The following is a 24,676-nucleotide window of genomic DNA, read 5'->3' as shown; positions in this document are numbered from 1 at the left end:
TAAATAAATGATAGATTCATCAGATAGATGATTCATTAGAGATAAATAAATGATAAATTCATCAGATAGATGATTGATAGAAAGCAGATACATAGAATCATCAGATAGATAGATCGATAGACAGACATAGATTCATCAGATAAATGATTTGTCAGATAGATTCATCAGACAAGTAGATAGATAGATAGATAGATAGATAGATAGATAGATAGACATATAAATGATAGATTCATCAGGCAAATGATTCATTAGATAGATAAATTTTTGATTAGACAGCAGATACATAGATAGATTCATCAGATAAATGATTCATCAGATAGATAGACAGACATAGATTCATCAAATAAATGATTCATCAGATAGATTCATCAGATAGGTAGATAGGTAGGTAGGTAGGTAGGTAGATAGATAGATAGATAGATAATGTCTTAGTTACTTTCTCTTCTTGCTGAGACAAAATACCTGACACTCAAAATCAGGAAAGAAAAGGTTTATTTAGCTTACAGTTCTTAGAGGTGTCAGTGCATACTCAGCTGGCTCCAAGGCAGGGTGGCATAGCTGAGGGGCAACTGTTCATAGTAGCTGCAAACAGCAAGAGCAAAAAGGCAAAGAAAGAGAAAAGCATGCCTTCTTCTCTCCCTTATATTGTATGTTGGCTGTGCCTCCAGGCAGGTGCAGCACTACACTGCCAGTCCCAGCATTAGACAAGGAACCAATCACAAGTGCTAGACTCAGCTGCCTCTGTGACAGCATGAGGCATGGGGAGCCATCCAAACACAAAGCATTCTAGATAAGGACTTAGTCAGCAGTTGACCTTGGCCCAGACCTTGTCTCAGTTCATGTGCAAGTGCTCAGCATTATGAAAACCAATGATGTAACTCTTAGTCTGGCTAAAGGCCTGAGAACCTGGGAGTCCACTGGTGTTTAAATCCTGGGGGTTCGGAGTCTGGGGAGCCTGGGATTCCAGTGTTTAAGGGCAGAGTGCTGTCCCAGCTCCAAAAGAGTAAGCAAACTTTCTGTCCTCACTTTTTAAAACTCTGCCTGAGTCCACCACTGAGCAGGTGGTATCTGCTCACATTGTGGGTGGATCTTTCCCACTCTGCTTACCCGTCTTTGGAAGCACTCTCACACTCACATCAGAGGCCATGCTTCAGTTCTCTAGATATCCCATAATCTAGTCAAGGTGCCACCTAAAACTAGATGTCACGAGACCTCCTTCTGCCTTGTCTTGATGACCGGAATCTGTCCTTGCTCCATCCGTGTGACTCCCTTCAGTGAACGCTCCCTGGGCTCTCCATCAGAGTTCTCTTCTGAACATGCTTTTTATTATTTACCCTATCCAGCCAGAGTGGTTCCAAACTTTTTTATTCTGCTTTCCTTTTGATTAAAAATTCTATCTTTAAATCATATCTCTCTTCTCATTTTATTGTGTCCAAAAATAGAAAGAGACATGTATCACTTTAAATCCTTTGCTGCTTTTATATTTCTTCTGTCAGACATTTTAGTCCATTACTTAAGCTCTGCCTTCCTCCACATCCTGGCACATGCGCATGATTCTGCCTGCTTCTTTGCAGCTGTCTTGATAGGTAACGGGTAGGTTTACCCCAGTGTCCAGTGCCTAGTCCTGCAGGGACAGCACTGTGTCACCCAGGAGGGTGCAGTGCTCACGGTCGTCACCTCTTCAACCCTGCAGCCACTGACTTCTGAGCCATGCTGTGCGGGATGAAGTTTCTAATGCAGGAAGTGCAGGGTACAATCAAACAATACTGTCTCTGTCTGTCTGTCTCTCTCTCGGATGCCTCAACACCTTTCCAGTACAGCCAGGGTTCCTGTCTGTGCTTTTTGTTGTATTCTGAGTCATGAAGGAAGACGTTAATTCTGGATTATGTACAAACCTGTGTTCTGACTGCAGCCCTATCACTGATGAGCTGTGAAAGCTTTGACATACCTCTTGAAGCATGAGCTTTCTCCAGTAGACATAATGGTTCCTGACAATGGTAACGACCCATAGGATCACTGTGATGCTGATTAGAAATTACTTTTCAAACTGTGAAGCCTATGTGGGCACATGAGAGGTCCTTGACAAGGATGTCACTATGAAGAGCTTACCTTTTCCAGTAGTTCACAAAATCTTCACAAATATATGTAAAAGATAGTTTAAAGTTATGGTCATAGGTCATAATTTCATAAGTTCATAATCAAAAAGGTCGTGAGCTCATGATTAATGATGCATGATTCAATTGCTAAAATTCATGGTCACAGAGAAATACAGTCTTTTCCTACATAAAATACATGTCACAATTCACACAAAATTACTAAGAAATTTATGAGAAAACTTTAAAAACCTGTAACACTAATCAACCACCATAATACAAATATAATTTTGCATATTTGTCTCTTTATTGTCACAGTTTTGAGTAGGAATGAGTAAATGTATAATATTGAATTTTCCACTTAATATTTCATCATATGTTATGCCAAAATACTAGATATTAGTAAGAGGTACCATAATTTACTTATTTTCTTATTATTGGATATTTGGCTTATTCAAATCCTTATAATCAATAAGTTAGTCATATTTAAGGGGTTTTGGGGGGCTCCATCCTCTAAGTGAGATTAATAGTATGAGTATGGCTTTTAGCTCTTGAAACAATGCTTTTCCATTCTTCTGGAAACCAAAGCCTTCCCTGGACATTATCCAAAGTGCTATTCCTAGAGCAATCTAGAGGGATAGAGCAGGCATAAAAGTAAAAGATGGGAGGGTAGTCCAGTAGACTTGGATGTGGGGGAAGAAGATATTTATAATTTATGTTAATTAAAATCTATATGCCTTTGGCCCTTAGGGTTATCATCAGGTAATCTTTAATTCAGTTTGATAATCTTTCAGTATGCTTGCTGTGATAAAAATCATAACCCCAAACCTCTTCCCTTTAAGCAGTTTGTATTTCAGCAGGAGAGAGACATTTTTAAAGAGCACTGTGGTTTAACTTAGTAAGTGTACCGAATGGAGACAAGCACCTGTACCTCAGAGGTCAAGGGTGAATTACGATTACATGCTGACCTCACACGGAAAAGAGGAACATCGTTCCTGCTTTTTCCCAGCTCCAAGAAGTGATAATGGCCCAGCTCTGAGAGCAGGATTGCACCAAGTAGAATGTTTGTTAAAGTTTCAGATAAAATATCTTCTGAGTCTTGAATATGCCACAACTTCTGCTTAGATTTCTGCTTTCTGTTCACAGCATCTGGCAAGTAGGCCTCCATTCATGCTGAAAAATCTGATCATTAAAGTGTTTCCCAAACAGGTAACAAGAATCGTAATACAGTTTGAACTCACGTCTATGCTGCAAAAGTAAGACATAGGTGGAGAATAATTAGTTTTATTAAAAATAACCTGTGAAGAATTTCAGTTTTAATTCTGAGATGTTTCTTACCCCATTGCAGAAAGTAATGTTCCTTATTCCTTTTTCCCTGAATCTAGAACCTGATGTTTCTCTTATTGTCTAAGGATTTGTACACCTCCGCTACCCTTAGTGAGATCATGTTGTCATCAGTCTTAGCCCGGCAGTACTTGGGGATTAGATGAGACTCTAAAGAAGCTGCAAAAGAACCTCACTTCATCAAGCCAATTTTATCCAAAACCATTCGCGTTTCCAGATTTTAATTAACAGTTCGAAATTTGTAATATTACTCGAATTTCAGATGGGTGAGAATCTAACACAGTATTAAAGGAGCCCAGTCAAAAGGACATGAATTGCGTCACAGAGACTTATTAAATGTGATGGAAATTCAGCAGATGAATGCCAGCAAACAGGTGCAAGAGCTGAATTAATCTTTAAACCCTGCCACTTGGGGGATTGCAATGCGTCACATCGCCAGCCACAGCATGCTGCTAATTTCACTCACAGGCTTAAAAATCTCAGTACGTTCCAGCATGTGAATGTATTAAATTTTAAAACGTGTAAGTAGCATAAGGGTATCCCAGAACTAAAAGTGATAATTTCTCTCTGGGACTGGAAGCCATTTATCTAGCCAGAAGCAGGTTTTTATGAATGAAATCCATCTTCCTGCTCTCCCATACAAATTGTGTTCTATTATATGTAGTACAGACTGTTACCAAGCAAGAGTGTCTCTTCCTTGCCATGTGAAGTCCTTTGTGAGTCAAAAGAAAACTGAGTGTTCACGGCCTGGGTTTCTAGCTCTGGCCATGCCATTCCTTCCCCCTGGAGCTTCTGTGGGTACAGAATGGTGCGAGAGTCTAGAATTGAAGACAAACACAACACAACTGAATGAATGCTGAAGATTCAGGGGCAGCGTAACTAAAAATGGTTAAACTGCTGGTTAAAAGCTGAAATGTCAACTAACTCATGGTTTGTCCTTGCCAGGAATCTGCCTGTTTGGGGCCCCTAGTCTGTTTGAGGCATTGCGCTAAGAAGCAACCGCTCCGCATAACTGCACATAGACTCAGGGTCTTAGCACAAGGCAGGGAGGTCATGAATTGGTTCATTCTAAAATACTACTTATGGATCATCTAGATCTTCGTCTGGGATTGAATCTGTTTAGTGACTTTTCCCCACAGCCACTTCCCATACAGTCCCTGTATCTGGACTCAGGGACATAAGATACAGAAATGTCTGTGGGCCTTTTGCAGCCCAGCATGAGTTGATGTTAGTAGTACATCATGGTAAGTAGTAGCTGCGGAATGTCACACAGAACCTTGCCTGAGAAAGGTGACACCTTATGGGTAAGTAGAGTCCACAGACAGAGAGCCAGCCTTTTGGGCTGATGCAGAGACACCCGCATTGCTAGGAACATCTGTTTACAGGAAACCTGTGACAACAGAGGGTGCAAGGATGGTTTGGTCTTCTCTCAGCAGTGCTCAGAAACGCTAAAGAAACTACAGTGAACTGTGCTTAATTTCCAAGATTTGAGTGATCTCAACTCTATTCCGCTTTGGATGTAAGCTGCTTCTCCTCTTGTTTTGCTTAGCTGGAGAACATTCAGCGCTCATTTTCAGAACATCAAGAAGCTGTCAAGGCATCTCTTCCTAACTTACAAGTCAGGAAAAGCCCACATGTACTACACTGAATGACCAGATTCTTAGTCGAGTACATGTAATTGGTAGCTGCCCAGAAGGCTTCAATAATGGTGCTGGCAACTGTTTCTTTCTAAAGCCACTATCGTGCAGGCAGATGAAAAGGAGACAAGCGCTCAGTCTAATAACCTGAGCTCACAATGAGTTATTTTCAATAGAGCAAAAGGGACAAAAGCCAAACGTATTCATTACGGTTCCCAGGGCAAGGGACCAGGGCACCTGCCGCCTTCACAGATGTGGGTTCTCTGGGCAACAATGCACCTCTCCCCCAGGGAAACGGCCAGGGAAAGCCAGACTCTTGCAACTTGATGCAAAGTGACTTGGCTTCCATTAAAACATCTCTCAGTGAAAGGCTATTGAGGCTTAGAGTAAGGATTCCACACTTCTTTTCTCCTGGAAAATGCAATTGTTACAAGAACACCAGACATGAATCAGAGCTCCTGGAGACCACTCTGCAGCCTGTGATGTTATCTCAGCTTCCTTCTAATCAGGTAAAAGGAGATGAGATAATGTGGCGACCGTGCCATTTTAACATTACTGCCTTATTCGAAGCACATTTAAAGATGGGAAAACTTAAAAACGTAGGACATTGAGTTGTACACAAACCTATGTAATAGTAGGAGGAGAAAAAACTTAACACCGATGTGGGCTTCCCAGAATGTATCTCACTCGGATCCACTAGCCAAAAGTGGCACACTTCTCTTCTGAGCTGGTTAGATTTGTGGTGGAGTACACTCGTGTTTGAAAGTTTCCCTAGGACACTTTACAATCCTTGTGGATTTGGGAACACGCATTTAACCTCTCCATCTTCTAGCTTTCCTTGGAAATAAAAGGGTGTAGTCTACAACCTTATTTATGTAAGGATTTTATGACATAACTTAACACATGTACATGATTAATACAGAACCTACATTTCATAGTTGCCCAAAAATGTTACCTAGAAAACAAATTCGAGTGTTATTCTAGTAAAATACTTCTGGTGTCAAACAGCTGAGAAATGGTAAGTAAGCACAGTTAGTGACTTTCGCAGTGCAGCATGGTGGGTGGTTCTAGGAACCACCCAGCAGCAGCCCTCCTAGGGTGTGCGGGACACAGGGTGTCATGTTTAGGCTCTCGCTGTTCTGGAAGAGTGATTGGAAAGATGCTATGGTACGGGGGCCAGGTTTTCTTTTTTCCTTTCGTTCCAGTGCTAGCACCTACAATCTTTTTTTATATATAGAACTTGTTCCAATATTTACATATCATTCTTTTCATCGGTTTGAATTTCTTGAGGACAGAGTATATATTCAGATATGCTTTAATCGTTGGTGTTTAGTACATTATGAAAATAAATATTAGCTAGGCGAAAGAATGATGTATTTTTAAGTGTGTATTTAGTGAATTTACCAAATACTCCTGATGCCAAGAAGACTATAATTGTTTTAGTCTAGACAACTTCTAGTAGTAACCTGACATTTAATTCCACAATAGGCATACTAAATAAACGGTCTTTAGCGGACCATGAAAATAGAGAGAATGGGTTAAAGTGACTCACAAATGTGTTTGACTGTTGTGGATCTATGCGAAGAAGTAAAATACTTGTATAGAAAAATGTTGCATGCAGAGTAGAGCAAATAAATAAGAAACAAGGAAAAAAAATTTAATGTGTTCTTAACAGCTCTAGCCAAATTGTATACGGTCAAAAAAATCTAGAAGTTTAACTATGAAAAATAATCTGCTGGCCAGGTTATCAAAAATAAGATAGATAGGTGAGGGTAATGAAATTAAGGTTCTTAAAATTCTTATCATCAGTTATGAAACAGTGGCAATCAACCTAAAAATATAAAAAAATTCTCATTCTTATTCTACTCTTAAGTCTACACACTTTATAAGGAGCAAACTTAGTAAACTTAGAGATGTACCATTAATTTGTAAAGTAGGATGCAAAGTGACTTGGCTTCCATTAAAACATCTCTCAGTGAAAGGCTATTGAGGCTTAGAGTAAGGATTCCACACTTCTTTTCTCCTGGAAAATGCGATTGTTACAAGAACACCAGACATGAATCAGAGCTCCTGGAGACCACTCTGCAGCCATCATTTTAGATGCTGAAATCTTTTTATTTGGAAGCCTAACTCAAAAACACTCCTGGGCTGTGTTTAGGTTTTCAATAGCCTTCTATCCAGCCTTCTCTCCTTTTAGTGCAAGGTGAAAGAATTAGTTTGGCAGAACCTTCAAATTAAATGTATCAAATCCTTTCCTTCCTACTCCTTCTGACAACTGAGAATAGTAAATTAGTAAATACACGAATGGCACTCGTAAAAGAACTTTTATGCTTACTGAGTACTGTATGTTCTAGATGCTAGGAAGCGTTTTTTTAGATTTGCTCTTCACAGTAGTCTGGGAGAAGTGTTGTTATAACATTCACAGTGGGGAAACAGACTCAGAAGGTGTGTGTGTTGGCCTCCATCGGGCAGCCGTAAAGAAGTGAAGGTTGTGAACATTAGACCTCGTCTGCTTTCCTGTGTTCAGGAATGCAACGTCGTCTTACTCTAAATACTGTCACAAGGATACTGTATACAAATGGCTTAACCATGACTTCAGTTAAGACAGCTATGAAAATATAATAACATACTATTAATATATTAATGGAATATTAATGGAAATGCTAAATTTCCTTGATTGCTTTCCTGTGCTTCAATATATTGTAATTAAATTTTACTCAAATTAGTCTAGACATTTACCGCAATTCCAATCAAAATACTTTTTTCATATACTTTATTGATTTTCCGAAATTTAATTTAAGGCACTAAATGCATGAGAATGTCTACAGAAAATTTTTTTGAAGAGGTACTGGTGGGCTGGAGTGGAGGGCAGGTCAGAGCTGCCCCACCTCATAGCAAAACAGACAATGTGAAAGATGCAGTGATCAGTAACTAAAATAGGCTAGTACTGGCAGAAAAATAGAGAAAGGCACCAATGAAACACAACTGAGAATCTAAAAGCAAATGTATTTGTATATTGAAATGTAGTACATGATCAAAGTGGTACTTTGAGTAGAAAAAGAATGGATTAAGAAATGAGATAATTGGCTATGTAATTTTAAACCATGAGGTTAAATCCTGACCTCATATCATGCTAAAAATTAATTTTCATGTGGATAAAATATTCAAATGTAAGAAATAAAACCAGAGATATACAGAGAGAGAAAGAGAGGCCTGATTATAACATTGAAGTGGCAAGAGCCTGCCTGAAGTTTGATAAGACTTAAAACTACATTATCAAAAATGTAATCAAAATGTACTCAAAAATGTTAGGGTTTCAGTCCAATCCCAGGACCACAGAAAATATTTCACAAAATCTCTAAGATTGCGAATCATAGTCTGGGAATATACTTTCAACGGTATATGAAAGACAAAAGGTTAATATTTCTATTTTATCAATAACTTATCCAAATCAATAAAGAAAAGCTCACATCACATCAAGAACCTAGACAAAGGATTATTTCAAGCAGTTTGTAACTAGAATCAAATGGGTATTAGATTTGAAAAGATGTCCAGCTCAACTAATTGCCAAAGAAATGCAAATTAAAACAACGGTAAACTATCATCTGCCTGCTGTTAGACAGTCAAGATTAAAGAGTGGGGCTGGGAATTTAGCTCAGCGGCATAAGCGCCAGCCTTGCAAGAAGGCATTCATGAGTTTGATCCCTGGTACTGATAAAAAGGAAAAAGACAAAAAAAAAAAAAAAAAAAAAAAGATTAAAGAGTGTTAATTCCTAGTACCGGCCAGGGTGCAAGAAGATGGACTCTCTTATAGTATTGATGGAAGTAAATTGGTTCTGTCTATTTAGAGCTTAAATTTAGAGGTATCGATCCCAGTTTAAATGGGCATAAATACCCTCTGACCTAACAGTGTTAAGTATACAGACACACAAGGTCCATGTAATGTGGCAAATGTTTTTCTTGGGTGTGACTGTCATTTTACTTTGTGGAAACTTCAAGGTAGTAGCTCATCTGTTTCTTGCAGCATTTTTGTGAGAACATATTAGAAAACATCTAAATGTTCTTGCTACACTTGCAGTAGAGCTCCCGCGGAGTAGAGGCCACTCTAATGTTTATCATCACGTACTCCACTGGCTGATGCTGTGCTTGACCCTATAAATGTTTGTTAAGTGAACAGAGTGAATTCTAAAGTATCTACAAAGGAGATCATTTTTAAAGTAAGTTAAATAGGTAAAGCAAATAGAACATCAGTTTCCAGATTATTCCCTTCATATATATCAGTTTTAGAGCATTAGAATTACTGATTATGGCATATTTTATACAGTAGATATGTAAACATATATATATATAAATTTTCATTATACTTATGAAGGGAAAAGGATAAAGTACTTCTTGTTTTCCGCCTAAAGAATTTGAAAAGTAGTGACACTAATAGTTTACTTTCTATGTCACTAATACTTCCTTTCACTATATTTGCATAGCATGCTTTTCCTGAAGTTAAAATTACTTGTGGATTCAAGTTGCTTGTACAAATGACTGATTAAAGATGTGCCTGTCATTATCAAATATAATTAGATACATGCAATCAGTTGTACTGAGACAGTGAAATTGCTAGCAAATTTGAAAGTTCAGTCCCCTGGTTACATCATAACTTAGTACCTGCAATCACGTTTCACATAGAAGACTGGGTCTAGACCATGATTTTTGATAATTCTGCTCATGTTAACTGTGACTGAAAACATACATTTCCTTTAGTCACCCCTGATACAGCATTCCACTCTTTATAGATTCACCAAATAATGTGAATTACTTATACTAACAGTCCAGGATTTTTATTCATTCATTCATCTGCTTTTCTCCATTCATTATCTATCCATTATCTTTTCAACAAACATTCATTGAATGTTTACCATAGTAGCTTTTAATCTTGGCTGCATCTCAAAATCTTCTTCGAAGCTTTTTAACAAGCAGTGATCCCTAGGCCGTGAACGCTTGACTCAATAGGCTGGCATAGGGCCAGGCATCTTTATTTTTGTCAAAGAGAACTGCAGGTAGCTGAGATCTCGACTAAGCTTTAAAACTCACAGGCTGCCCTGTCAAAGCGCACATGAAACAGCTCCTGTTTACAGGATGAGAGTCAAAGGAGTGGGACGCGTAAGGAAACGGTGATCACAGTCGAGTAGATCAATGCTGTACTAGGGTAAGCACACCTCTTCTCACTCAGACCAAAACACATTGATCCTGTCTTAACACTGTCCATTGATGGACCATGAAACACAAAAAAGGAGACTTTTCTCCACCACACTAAATGACCAAGTTGTGATTGAGACTCTATTTCTTCTCTTACCTACTGTATTCCTTAATCAAATGAATTAGCTGTACTAGGCTCTATGACTGAACTCAGGAAGTGGTGCAGCAGAGAGACCACCTTTCATTTCTGATACAAACCTACGGGAAATTAGAAAGAGGAGAGGAAAATTTGTGAAACAATGACTCCTTGGGGTAGGGACTACGTCGTTTCATTGCTGTTTTCCACCTACAGCCTAATTCAGAGACCAGCCTCTGGCCAGGCGTTGGATCTGATGTCATTCTTGAGTCTTCCTTCCTGGCAATTTGTTCCTGACTTGCCTGTGTGTGTCTGAGACCGTGACTCCAGCAAGGAAACTGACTTTTGCTTGTTCACAGACACAGGACATCTGCTTGTCTTTCAGCTTCATAATTCAAAGAGCCTTGCTTAATTCTTGATGCTTGGGTGTTTTTTCTTTTCTTCTTCTGTGTTGCCAGTTGATGTCTTGTTTTTGCTGCTTTGCTGTCCATTGTCACACACTCGACCGCCTTTCTTCCTGTAAGTTTCACACACCAAGTACTGTGATGAAGGAAGACTGATCGGCGGGTTAACTGTTACAAAGTGAAGGAGCAGGTCCCCAGAGTACCACCAAAATTCTCCACAGAACACACCCACTGCCCACTGGAGACCCTTCGCTGATCCCTGGTCCCTGAAGATGAGACTGAAGATTAACAGGACGGCATGTAGAAGTCCTTTCCAGAAAGCCCATGGGACACAAAGTCCAGGCCAAAATTCCATAAACAGCAGCAAGAAAGCCCCAAAAGGAAATGCTTCAAGAGTGTGAGTTATCGCGATATATTTAAGACCTAAATATTAGTGGAAGTCTCGGGTTCATTCTCTGACTTTTTGATACTGGTAGGGCCAATTTGGACCTAGTAAAAGAATGCTGTCAATTCCATTGTTGTTAATTTGTCAGCTGCAGGTATGTACTGTAGCAATGCCCCATGTGAGGGTAATTTATTGTCTTGGTTACTCTTCTCATTGCTGAGACAAAATGCTCAACACCAGCATTAAAAGAGGAAAGATGTACAGAGCTCACAGCGGTGCATGACTGAGTCCATCATCAGAGGGCTCCAGGGCAGGGTGGTTTGGCAGACGGGCATCACAGAGAAGAAAACAGTTCATGGCAGGCAGAAGATAGTAAAAGCGATAAGCCACAAGTGACAAACAGTGATCCTCTTTCTGTCCCTTACATCCTGTCCAGCCTACTGCCCTTAGGAAGGGTAACATTCACATGCACGGTGGGGCTGCCTTAATTCTACCATCTTACGGTAAGTCAATCCCAGCATCGCATCCTTGATCCCAGCAGCACACACCCTGGATCCAGCCACCTCTGAAGAGCCCTGCCTATGACCACGTGAGGCTCTGGGGGACAACAAGGTACATAGCATGGCATTTATATAAAGTGGAAATTTTATAATATATATTGTGACTCCTTTAAAAATAATTTCCTCAAATTCAAGGCATTAGCCTCAGTTCCACAGCTAAGTAACTTTGTGAACTATCTCTAAGTGTGTCCAGGCGTAGGAAGGCCGTTGCTGCTTATAGGAGGCATCTCACATACCAAATGAACCAGTGCTGCTGTTTATGTTGGAAAGACCAGGGCGATTTCAGGCATTTTTTTGGTCATTATATATATATATATATTTTTTTTTTTTAATTAAGAAGTGTCTTCTGTTTTCATTTGTGTGTGTGTGTGTGTGTGTGTGTGTGTATGTGTCTGTGTATGTGTAAGACAGGATGCTGTTAGCCAATTCAGGCTGGCCTTAAACTCATTATGCAGCCCAAGTAGACCCCGGACTTGTGGCAATCCTCTTGCCCCAGCCTCCTGAGGTAGGCATGTGCCACCACACCTAGCTATGTTTTTATTAATTTTTTTTAAAAATGTATTTATTGACAGCAGCATGCAAATATTTAAGTTCCCTGCTTGTTGTAGTCAGGGGTTGTGCAAAGAACAATTAAAAACAGGACGTGGAATTTATAGTATTATTTTTATGATGGTCACCCAGAGTTAACACAAGAAAATGCAAAGAAATCTATTCACAACACTAAAGACATAGAATATTTAGCCAAGGGCCTGAATCCCACAGCAGTGTCCCACATGAGTCCAGATAAAGACCCAGAGCTCATGACAATGCGTCCCACAAGTCCAACTGGAAGTCCAGAGCCTACAAGAAGGACTCTCGATTGTCTCTTTTATGGATCTGTACTGGGAAGGCCCATAGGTCAGCAGTAGAAGCTAGAAAGTCTATGCCAGCTGGGTGAAGGAGCTGTGCTGGTAGGTTGAGGGTTCTAAGCTGGAGCCGAGATGTCACACTCACAACAAAGACCAAGGCTGTCCTGAAAGCACCACAGCCATCCTCAGCAACATGGAGGCCCTGAGCTTCTCTGACGATAAGCACAGGTGGGTACATGCCAGGAAGCCAGCGTGACGAGTTTATCCTGGAGATTAAGCGGCATACGTCTGCACCTCCGGAACCAGGAAGCAATGCTCGATGTGAGGACCAGAGCTTCTCCAGGAGAACCAACGACTCAAACAGCAACTCGTAGGAGAACCCACAACGCCTCTAATGCCTCCCTTCTTGCTCTCCACACCTCTATTTATGCTGGCAACTTTCCTCAGGTGGGACATCTACGCTCAGCACCATGCTGATGTAATCCAGCTAGTGTTAAGTTGACCACCAGTTTTTAATCCATAACACTGCTTTGCACACATTTTATGAATTGAATTAGCACAGAACCAGGTGTGCCTTATGCAGTGCAATGTGATGCCTGCATCAGGCAGCGAGTCTTCGAGATGGAGGTTCTGTAATAAAACATCCAGTGAATGAACCAGTTGCCATGTTGAGTCATGCTTTTAATTCTTGCAAAATATTAAAGATAATGCTACGAAGTTTTACATTATTAAGTCAGAAGCATCCAAAACTACTTCTTGATCAATGTGCTATGTGAATGTTTCCTATTTTATATGAGTACATGTAGTGCATTCAAATGTGTTTTACATTATGTTTCTCCATTCAAAAAACTAATCTTAAATTTTTGAAGGTTTGAATCAAGCGAGGACTTCAAGAATTCCATCTTCATGAGACTTCCTCTGAATCCAGGCCCCAAAATGTGAAAATTGGGGCATTTGCTTGGGTTCTTACCTCTGTCTCAGTGGCCGGGACTCTGGGAAATAGAGGAATTAAGTAGCAGATGGAAAACTGCCGTCCCTCTTTAGCTCTGACTTTGACATCTTGCTTCTGAGAGAGCTGGTTGTTGGAGGATAAATTCCCCAGTGTCTAACTTTTTTTAGCCTCTTGACAAAGTTATTTTTGTACCAGAAAGTGTGAGACCATCACCTAACTGTACAAAGGCAGGTCCTCTACTCTGCTGCATGTAAGACATTGTTTTTCTCTCCGTTCATCTGGCTCCACAGACAGCTCATTACATTTGCCTGTAGTTGGTGCACAGACTCCTGAAATGTGAAGTAATGTGCCCTCCTGCTAAGGATATGCAGATGCCAGAATGACTGTCATCCTCTCCATCTTCATTCAGTGCAAATCTGCCATGCAAGCATTGTTTTTCTATGGAATAGTCTTCTTCAAGAACTTCCTTCTAAATCAAGGAAAACTTCCTATATAAATTCATTTTGCATTAGATATTAATATCACATATTTTAATGGTTATCAATTTAAGAAAACATTTATTTATGTAAAATCAGCATTTTGTTCATCTAAATTACTAAGATGAATAGGGAGGTCTGTGTAGTAAGTAATGTAAGATACAGTATAGATAAGGTCATACATGTATCATTCTACAGTTTGCTTCTTTTCCATGTGCTGGAATCACATCCCCTGTTTGGACCGTGACTTGCACTTTTCCCACATTTTGCAGATTATCTTATTATTTCTTGAAAGTGTCCTTCAAAGATTTTTAATTTTCTTGAAGTTCAGCCCACCTTTTGTTGTTTTGAATTTTGGTATCATGTCTAAGCATCTTCTACAGGTGATCAGAAAATTTAGCCTTATTTCTGCCAAAAGTTTTACACTTTTTGCCTTTATACTTATGTCTTTAACCATTTCCACTTAACCTTTTGCATGTGATGTGACATGGGTCCACTCCACCTACTCCCGTACGGCTGCCAGCTGTCCCAGCACCAGCCCTTCCAGCACTGTTTCCTGGTGTTGGCACTCCTTTAATAAATCAGCTGCCCCTGGACATGTAGGCTTATGTCTTGGCTCCCACTTGTGTCCCCCGACCTCTGTGTCTGGAGGTACCAGTGCCACACTCACTTGCTCACCAATGCTTCACAGTCAGCTTGGTAATCGTGAGTGTGAGTACTCCTGACTGATCCTTTCGGCAACATCCTTCGGGCTCTGTTGGTCTCTTAGAATCTGCCTGTCAATTTGTAGCAAAAAGTCAGCTGGTATTCCTAGCAAGTACAGTCATAGTGATTGCATTGAATAGGTTAGGATTGCCACAAATTGGGCTAACATTGCCACATTAACAGCATTAAGTCTTCTAATCCTGGGCATGAAATATTTTTTCTACTGACTTAGGTCTTCTTTATTTCTTACAAAACTGTTTTATATCTTTAAGGGAACATAAATTCTTCACTTTATTAACTTATTTCCAAGCTTTTCATTACTTTTGATGCTTATTGTAAATGGAATTATTTTTGTAATTTCACTTTCATGATCATTTATTGGTAGTATTCTAAAACACAACTGATTTTTGCATGTTAATTTTGTCACATGCTATTTTGTTGAACTAATTCATTTTCAGCTTGTGTTTATATATATGTGGAATCATTAGTAATGTCTACTTAAAAGATCTTACTATCTTGAATAGGGATTATTTTACCTCCTTTCCAAATCTGAATGTGCCCCCCCATATTCTTGTCTAATTGTTCTAACTAGAACTACCAGTACTATGTAAAATAGAAGTGATTGAACAAGGCAGCTGTCTTATTTTTTATTTTAGAATAAAATCTGTATTACTGTTAAGATGTTAGTTCTGAGTGTTTCATATATGCCCTCTGTTGTGTTCAGGTAGTTTCATTCTATTTCCTTTGAGTGTTTTTATTATGAGAGTGTTGAATTATATCAGACATATTTTCTGTTTCAGTTGAGTCAGTGATGTGGGTTTTTTTATTCTGTTAATTTGATGTGTTATGCTGATTGATGTTTATTTTGATGCATATTGAATTGCAGAAACAGATCTCACTTGCTAATAGTGTACAAGTCTGATCCGGCCCATGGATCAATCTGTAGGGTGTACCTGGAGAGGGAACGGGGATTAGTAGAGCAGGGGGGAGACAAAGAGAGATTGAAGCAAGTCGAGAGAATCCGATCAAGCCTCGTTTATTCAGGAAGTGATCACATCTTTTATAGGCCAAGGGTGGGCTGGTGGGACCAAGAGGCTATGGGGATGAATACAACAGGGTCATCGTCATGTCCGGGTATGTGACGTAAGCAGGAGAGGATTATGGTTAATGTAGGCAGGTGCATCATATGCCCATAGGAGAGAGGCCGGGAGGCATCAATTGGGCGATCGCGCTGCTCCCTACACAAGTCTTTGAATCACATGCTGCTGAATTCATTTTGCTAGTATTTTGTTGAGGCTTTTATATTCATATTCATACAAGATATTGGTGTATAGTTTTTTTCTGATATCTTTGGTTTTAGTTTCAGAGCAATACTGGCCTCAGAATGATTTGGAATTATTCTTCAATATTTTTGGAAGAGTTTGTAAGCATTAATATTAATTATTTTTTGTGTGTGAATATTTGGCACAATTCCTTAATGAAGCCATGTGGATCTAGACTTTTCTTTGTGGGAAGAATTTTAATAATTGATCCATTTCTTCTCTTGTTATAGGTCTGTTCAGATTGTTTGTTTCACCTAAATCAAGTTCAGAACTTAATGTCTTTCTAGAATCTAGCAATTATAGTGAATATGTGATAGTTTCTCATAATTTTAATTTATTTTTCCATAATGAATATTAATTTTGAACATTCTTTTATATGTTTATAAACAGATATATCTTTTGTGAAATATTTGGTCAAACATCTGTCCCTTTTTCAAATCAGTTGTTCAGCTTCTTTTGGTAATAGTAAAATTTCTGTATTCCAGATAGGGGAGCTTTCTCAGAGTTTTGATATTAGTGTCTTAGGTTTGTGGGCCATTGTTGATTAATTTTTATGTATAATATGAGGTAGGGCTGAGGCTCTTCTTTCTTATTTTTCCAGAGATTAATTTTTATTGAAAAGACTATGCCTTCTTCATGGAACTCACTTTACCACTCAGTCACAAGCCAATTGTTGAGCTGGGGATTTAGCTCAGTGGCGCAGTGCCTGCCTGGCAAGCCCAAGGTCCTGAGCTCAATTTCTGATACAAAAAAAAGAAGAAGAAAGAAAGAAAAGAAACCAAATACTTATGTAAATATGACTCCATTTCTGAGATGTCTCTGTCTTGGAATGCTGTCATTAGGTGCATGTACACTTTATAATCACGTCTCTCTAGCATATTGACCTTGTTCTCGATAGCAATATTTATTGTTTTTTTTTTTTATTTTTAAAGTACATTTACTAGAGACAAAATATGGTCTTGTACTACTGTTTTCACGACCAATCTCTGCATTTTTATTGGGTTGTGTAGTACATTTTTATTCTGTGTCAGCTTGTTAACTTTGTTTCCATGCATTGTATTTTGTTGGTTGATCTAGGAAGCATAATTTGTACCCCTTATTTTCAGTAAGATGTTGAAGCTTTGCACGAGTTTAGTTCTAACTGCATATGCTCAACCTTTGTGCCACCTTTATTATATATGGTACGTATCTCTATCATAAAAATAAGGTTATAGCATTGTAATTCACATTAAAGATTCCTGTCTCCTGGTAAATCGAGAGAAGAAGCCATGTTCGTTTCCCGCTATTACTCATTTCTTCATTCCTCTTTATAACCCAGCTTACTGCCTGGTGTCTGTCAACCTAAGGTATTTCCATTAGCATTTTAAAAATGTAGGCCTGTTAGCAATGAATTCTCTCATGTTTTATTTATGAAAAGTGTTTTGAATTTTATTTTTGAAGAACAAGTTAAATAGACAGAGCCTTCTTACAAAATGTATCTTTCTTCACAGCACTTTGAATATTACTCCAGGGTCTTACTGTCTCCAATATTTTAAAGACAAATTAGCTGTTACTCATATTTCTGTTCTATTTTGGTTGACCTTTAATGTGAAGTTTGGCAGTTTGGTGGTAGTAGTGGTTTTGTTGTTGTTGTTGTTGTTGTTGTTTTGGTTTATTTTTATTTTTTTTTATTTTTTTATTTTTTTGGTTTCTAGTAGTTTAATTATGAGGTCCCTAGGGACAACTTTATTTTCTTGGCATCCCTCAGGTGTTACAGCCCTTAGATGACATTTTTCAGTGAATTTGGGAGGATTTGAATTATTATTTTTTCAGGTGTTTTTCTACTCTTTTTCCACTCTATGTTTGACTTTTGTTCTTATGAAGTATAAAAAAATATTTGTGACATGTAGTTTTAAACTTTGGAAGAATGTTAAAAATCAAAGAAAGAAGTTGTGCAAGGTAGCCCTTGCCTCTAACCTCTGCCCGGAAGTCTGGGCCAGGAGGGTGGTCAGTCCAAACCCAGCATAGGGAATTTAGCAGCACAGTGAGGCTCTGCCTCAAGATAAAACATAAAATGGGGTAGAGATGGAGCTCAGTGCAAAATCCCCAGGCTAAATCCCTATCATGTGAAAATTAATTAATTAAAAAGGGAAATGTCGATGAAACACTAAAATGTCCAAGAAAATTTACCTCCTTATGTATGCACAATGCAGTTGTGGAAAATATTAATATATCTGTCCTCTTTACTATTTTTTTGCAAAATTTATTCCTAGGTGCGTTTCCTCCCTCTGCTATTTATGCCCGGAAAGACTTGCTGCAGCGCTCAACCCACATTGCTACCAAGACCTTCCAAGCTCTTCGCATATTTGTGAACAATGAGCTCAATGAACTCTATACAGGGCTTCAGACGGCTCAGAAGTTCCTGAGACCTGGTGGTCGCCTCGTGGCCATCTCTTTTCACTCGTTAGAGGATCGAATCGTCAAGCGGTTCTTGCTTGGGATAAGCATGACGGAGAGATTTAACCTAAGTGTCAGACAGAAGATAGTAGAAACCTGGGGTTCAGATCCTGAGAGCAAGGAGGAAAAATCGCCTTTAATGTGGGAGATGATACACAAGAAGGTGCTGACTCCGAACCATCAAGAGGTGCAGGAGAACCCCAGAGGGCGCTCGGCCAAGCTCAGAGCAGCCCTCAAGTTGTGAGGAGCTCGGGCTGCTACGCTCCTAGCTCCTCTCATTCCCTTCAGAGAAGGCCTGGACACCGCAGTGCAGCCTGCAGTGTGACGCAATGTGGAGACTGAAGGTCTCTAGCAGGAGGTTTTTTCCTCGGAAAAAATTGCAGAACTTACATGACATGGAGATTTTCCGTAGGAAGCAGCAGCATCTGCAGACTGGAAACCTGCATTTGTCTTTGCATAGTATATGACTTTTGAGATACAGTCCTTTACTTGATGAGGAGATAATAAAATCTGTGTTTGTCTAAATATAAACTCAAGCTGTCAAAGGAAAGAAATTATAATCATATCTGCATGCCCTACATTCTGAATTTAGATGTTCATATTTGCCAAAGACTTTGTGGTTCAAAAAATTAATGATGATCAGAAAATTTCCCTAATTATTAATACTAATTGGTGTAGCTTTCTCAAATATGTGCTCTGTACAAATTTTACTTTTCTGAATTTCACTGTTGAGATTATAGTTCCTTATTTTACTGAGATTTTTCATTATTAGGAGAGCTGTTTTCTCATGGATCACAAAACAAAACCAAAACAAAACCAAATGAAACAAAAATGCAGAATTACCCTAATTGCTATCATAGATAATTGTCTTACAGAACTTATATTTGTGTCTATTTTAATAACTAAAAAAACCTTCAGTAAATAATCTTTTGTTTGAAGCCTTCATTTATAAATGAACTATTCAAAAGAATTCGAAGTCTACAGAAAGTAGAAAACTATCTGATTTATTCAGGATGTTAAAATTAATGTCCCCTTAATATTTTTACTTAAGTAGAGTAGCTGTAATCAAGAGAAAAAGCTTATTCAGAGTAAGTCTATTTGGAAGAGAGTTGTTTACCACATTGATAAGACTGAGCATTAGCGTTTTATGTCTGAAGTATGCTGTTCCAGTTTATTGTCATTCAGCAGGTGCTGGCTTTGTCCCTGAAGAAGCAGAGGTAAGTCCAGCACACGCATACCCTGCCCCAGGGCACCGACAGTGCCTCCTCCTCCTAGGCACTGCAAGGGAGTGGCCAAAGGGTGCGTTCAGGGCATCGGAGGGATCTGATTCATGTAGTGTGACTGCTGACCAGTGTCCGAGCAGGAGTTAGGGACGTGGGAGGGTGCCCAGCTTAGAAGGAGGCGGGCAGAAATCTACAAGCAAAGTGGCGGTAAAGGCTTCAGGCAGCCACTGGACGCAAGCCGAGGACCCTGGAACAGAAGGTCGCTCCCTCCGTGTCTCCAGGAGGAGCATGCCGCGGTGCCACCCGGATTGTGGATTCTCTACTCGAGAGCACTGAAAGAATACGTTTCTACTATTTTGAGCAACCTGGGTTCCCGGTAATTTGTGACTTTAACCTTAGGAAATGAGTACTATGATAGATAAAAGTCTTGAGCAATATGCATGAGAATACTACTTCAGTAAACACAAAGTTGGTTTCAAACTGTTTAACTGCAAAAATATCTTAACCCTTTTTGGTTACCAACCTATGTTGTAGGGTACATAATACACAAGTGAGTTTTACACCATTAACTCTGGAGACCAGTTTCAGGAAATTCAAACCATTCACATAGAAAATAAAAACATTGTTCAATGCATGGGTGGCACTTTTCTGATAAAATATTTCTAAATTTCTGTATTGAATGCATTGGTTTGGTCTGGTCTGGTTTGGATGGGCACTGAGTGTTTAAGACAGGGTCTCTGTGTAGCTGATACTAGCCTGGACCGCACTGTGTAGCATGCTGGCCCAGGCATGCAGGGACCCTGCCCTGCGAGCAGTGCCTTCCGAGTGCTGGGGTTACAGACTTCACCCTGCACAGTGTTGTTGTTCGAAGAGTTAGATGTGAGTTGCTGTACTCTCACTGAAGTTGCTAGGACTTTAAAGAAATAATCCTATCTGAATCTTTGCAGTTTCTTGTAACATATAATTTATGCTTAAATCAACTTGTTTTGAATATTTGTTATGCTGTAATACATATTTCTAAGAGAATGTAAGTATGCCAAGAAGGTTTTTTTGAATTAACTAATATCTCAAATTTCACTTGAAAATATTTTAAAATTTTATTATTTTAGCTTTTGTAGTATGACATATTTCCAGAGAATTTTAAAGAAAATTATTATTTCTAATTTTTATTTTGAAAGTATGATTCTTTATTGTGAGCTTGAAGAAAGTAACTGTAGTATCATTTGAAATTTCGTGTCCAAAAATTAGACTGTTCTTAGTAGGACTTAGTGGTTAAACGTATAAGTGTGTGTGTTTATATTCACTTAATAAGCACGTATTAAAAGCATACTGGGTAGGAAGCCATTAAAAATAACTCTCATTTCTCTTTTAGTGTGCCTTCTGTTTGTCTGTCTCCATTCACACTGGTAAATGAATGTTTATGTGAATAGAGATGATTGTAATGTATGCTTCAACTTAACTCTGCAAAGAGAATTATTAGGTAACATGGGCACAGACTCTGGTGAACCAAACCAAACATTGTAAAAACTGATAAGTGGGGGCTGGGGATTTAACTCAGCGGCATAAGCACCTGCCTTGCAAGGGCACAGTCATGAGTTCGATCTAGGGTACCAATAAAAAAAATAAAAAATAAAACTGATACACATTCACTAAGAACTGCTTCTGGTCAAATTTCCATTTTTCAATATAGCTGTGTTTGTTCTGTTTTTATAATTGTTGCAGTTTTCTAATAGTTGTGTGTGTGTGTGTGTGTGTGTGTGTGTGTGTGTGTGTGTACAACATTCTATGTGATAGGAATTAAAATACAAAAAGAATTTGATGAAGTGCTTGATAAATACAAATTCTATGACAGAAATCTTGATCACAAATTATTTTTCTCAGAACTGCAGTGCTCTGTGCTCAATGTCTAATAGAGTACAGTGTGTAAAAGTCAGTATCTATTTTAAACGTGCTGGATTTTATAATAAACACAGCTATTTTTTATACTATTTTATCCAATTTCTTCTGTTTATGCTACTATTTTCAACTGTTTGGCAACATAAAGGGTGATCTACAGAAATGCTAAGAGCATGTTTAAGTATAACATTCTTCTAAAAGTTTAAAGTATAGATTTTCAAAAGCATGAAAAATTAATTAGGATAATAAGCAACAGTGATTATAGTTACAATGCCTTTATATAAAGTTCTTCACCTTTAGTTTCTTCTCTCACAATCTATCCGAATTATCAGACAGAAAATGAAACAAAATTTAATACTGTGATAGCACTGCCTGCTGGATTCTGCTGTATTCCTGTACATGTCCTACCACTGGCTTTGTCCTCTTAAACACTTGTCTACAATGCTGACCTCAAACAACGGGACACGAGCTGTTCTGATACCTGAGAAACTGTTTTGTTTTCTTTCTTTTTTTTTTTTTTTGTCATCTCTCTCTTTTTTTTTTTTTTAATTTTATCTAAGGAGAAAAAAAAAGCAGAGAAAGGGTACGAGCCACACAGATTTACAGAAAAATAAATAAATAAACAGTAGGAAATCACCAGTCAATGGATTACATATTGTCATCTCAGAAATAACTGTTCAAGTCACAAAACCAAAGCTTGTAAAGTAGGCATTCCAACAATGACACTGCAAACAGTTCTGTCCAATGATCCAACAAAACTCTGATATCATTTTCCATCTTATACACTTAAATATATATGCAGTTATACAGTCCAGAGCACTTTCTTTTCCTCTCTTTTGTACAATGACTACTACACATTTTGGGTTTCATTGCTCCCACGGTTCTTACCACTTTTTTGGAAGAGAATAAAACCAAATGTGACATAACAGAACAGAGTCGGTCAAATCAAAAGGGTGGACATAACAGACAATGCAAAAACATAATACAAGGTGATCAACAATGGTTACCATAATGCCTCCCGCTATCTCTAATAGAATTGCCTACATCATCAGCCATAATAAAATTGAACAAAACAGTAAAGAACAAAACCGACAAAACCAAAACATTGGAGACATTGTAGGTCTTCAAAAGTAGATAAAAGTCAACAAGAATGGGCGTCATAACTGTTTTGTTTTCTTAAACACCATCTCATGCTTTGGCCCGTAATACTTCTCTCCTTTGTGCAGCTCAGGGTTTGTAAATAATTAAGTAATAGGAATCCTAATTTGTTTTTATTATTTTAAAGAAAGAAAAATAACAATAAAACCATTTCTAAACAGATTAGTGGGAGAGTTACAATAATTAATCAATTGTGTATTGTTTTGTAGTAGTTATTCAGAGTAGGAGAAATAGGCATGATATCTAAATAATGTTAGCACAAACTATTCTTTTGAGTGAACTAAAAGAAACTAGCTGTAAAGCTATCTTTCACAAACAAAAAAATTATCCAACTTTTACTCTGAACTGAGAAACATTGTAAATAACAAAATTGGCTGTTGAGTCCAAAAACCATGAGTTTAAATTCCAGAATTCCAGATCTCTTTTGAATATATTTGCTGAATATATGAAACTGGGAATACTGTGTACCGCTGAATTCCTGTTTATTTCAGTTAAAAATGAGATGCTGGTAGTATTTTTGAATGGAGTTTCTATGAAGCAAATAGAAGATAACCAACGTTTATGTGTGAAAGCAGGATGAAATGAGGTGATGATGTGAACCATTCAGCATTACGTTGGGCACAGCAAACACTCACTGGTGCTGGTATTTTGCTGGGAAAGACCTACCAAAATGTAGCTTACATTTCTGAACACTGATTACGGGTGTGTGTGCTTTATTCTGGCAGGTTAAGTGTAATCTCAGCATCACTAGTGGCAATTGATTTAATTATGTTCAGTTTTATTAAGGATTTTTAACCCCATTTTTTCAACACCCTCACTGTTTGCTATACCTTGACAGCTACATGAAATGTACAGTCTTTGTTCTTATGGCATTTTTATTTATAGGAAAACAAGATGGGAGTGAAAAAAAAAAAAAACAGTTGTTCTAGTTATTTGACATTCATTTAGATTAGAAAAGGTATCTTCCTGCATCTCCATATCAGTTAAGTGGGATGACCTATGTGTTTGCTACCATAGGATAATCCAAAATATGATTTTAAAGGGGAAAAGAAATGAGCAATTTGTGGAATATTAAGTGGAAAGTTGTTAGAAAAATATGAAAAAGTTTGCAGGTTTTATACTTTAAAACTAATGAAAACAGCTAAAGGACCAATAAACAGTCTATGTTACTGGCACCTCCAACTTGCTGAGATCTTTACTGAACCTTCAACATCATTCCCACAACTTCATGCTCTGCCCTGTCAGGGCCTCATTTTCTGGCCTCCTTTGAAATCTGGGAGGAAGCCTCTGCTACCTCATAACTTTTGTGTTATGCATGCCTGTAAAAGCAACATCACACAGACAATGTCAGGGTCCTCTGTGAGTGCCTGGATGACCTGACTAGCGTGAAATGAATTCCAGAAAACCAATACACTAGGATGCTCTTCTTGAGCAGGAGTCCAGTGACTCCTCAAGTGAAAGGTGGGTACTTTGCACCCTTGAGCCAACAGTGTGTGGAGTCTTGCTGACTTCTGTTATGGAACATTCACAAGACATCTTTCTTCCTTGTCTTGGTGCAAGGTGCGTGCTTGTGTGTGTGTGATTGTGTGTGTTTTAATGGTGCTAATCCCTTCAGAAACTATACCTCCTTTGACTCGAACTTTATATATGATTTCTTTTGGGCCCAAAATTATTTTTTACATTTTTTTGCTCTGCTGTTTGCTATAAATCTGGATAAGATCAATAAGCATTACTCATGCCACTGGCTGAGTGTTGGGCTGGCTTTAATTTCCCCCACACATTAGTCTACTGCCTTTCATATGACATCATAGGACATGAATGAGACAAGTTCTTTGCCAGAATACCACATGCACAGCCTCTAGTCCATTTTCCAGCACACCTCTTATTCCCATCTGAAAACTCTTGAGGCTT

The 24,676-nt window shown here is 38.5% G+C and overlaps 1 protein-coding gene across 1 annotated transcript in view; it reads left to right on the top strand.

Annotated features, from left to right (window-relative positions):
* The window catches only part of Mettl15 (methyltransferase 15, mitochondrial 12S rRNA N4-cytidine), a 143,548-nt gene extending 122,181 nt beyond the window's left edge, over window positions 1-21,367 (top strand). Inside the window, exon 6 of the mRNA XM_003465006.5 lies at window positions 18,305-21,367. Within this exon, the coding sequence (XP_003465054.2) occupies window positions 18,305-18,732 (428 nt within the window). The 3' untranslated portion in view covers window positions 18,733-21,367. The remainder of the gene's footprint in view (window positions 1-18,304) is intronic.
* Window positions 21,368-24,676: the final 3,309 nt, after the last annotated feature.

The sequence above is a fragment of the Cavia porcellus genome, unplaced genomic scaffold (genome assembly GCF_034190915.1).
Source record: "Cavia porcellus strain 051 isolate PalLab524CR breed Dunkin Hartley unplaced genomic scaffold, mCavPor4.1 scaffold_9, whole genome shotgun sequence".
In the NCBI taxonomy this organism is placed as follows: domain Eukaryota; kingdom Metazoa; phylum Chordata; class Mammalia; order Rodentia; family Caviidae; genus Cavia; species Cavia porcellus.
This window is presented reverse-complemented; position numbering and strand designations above follow the sequence as displayed.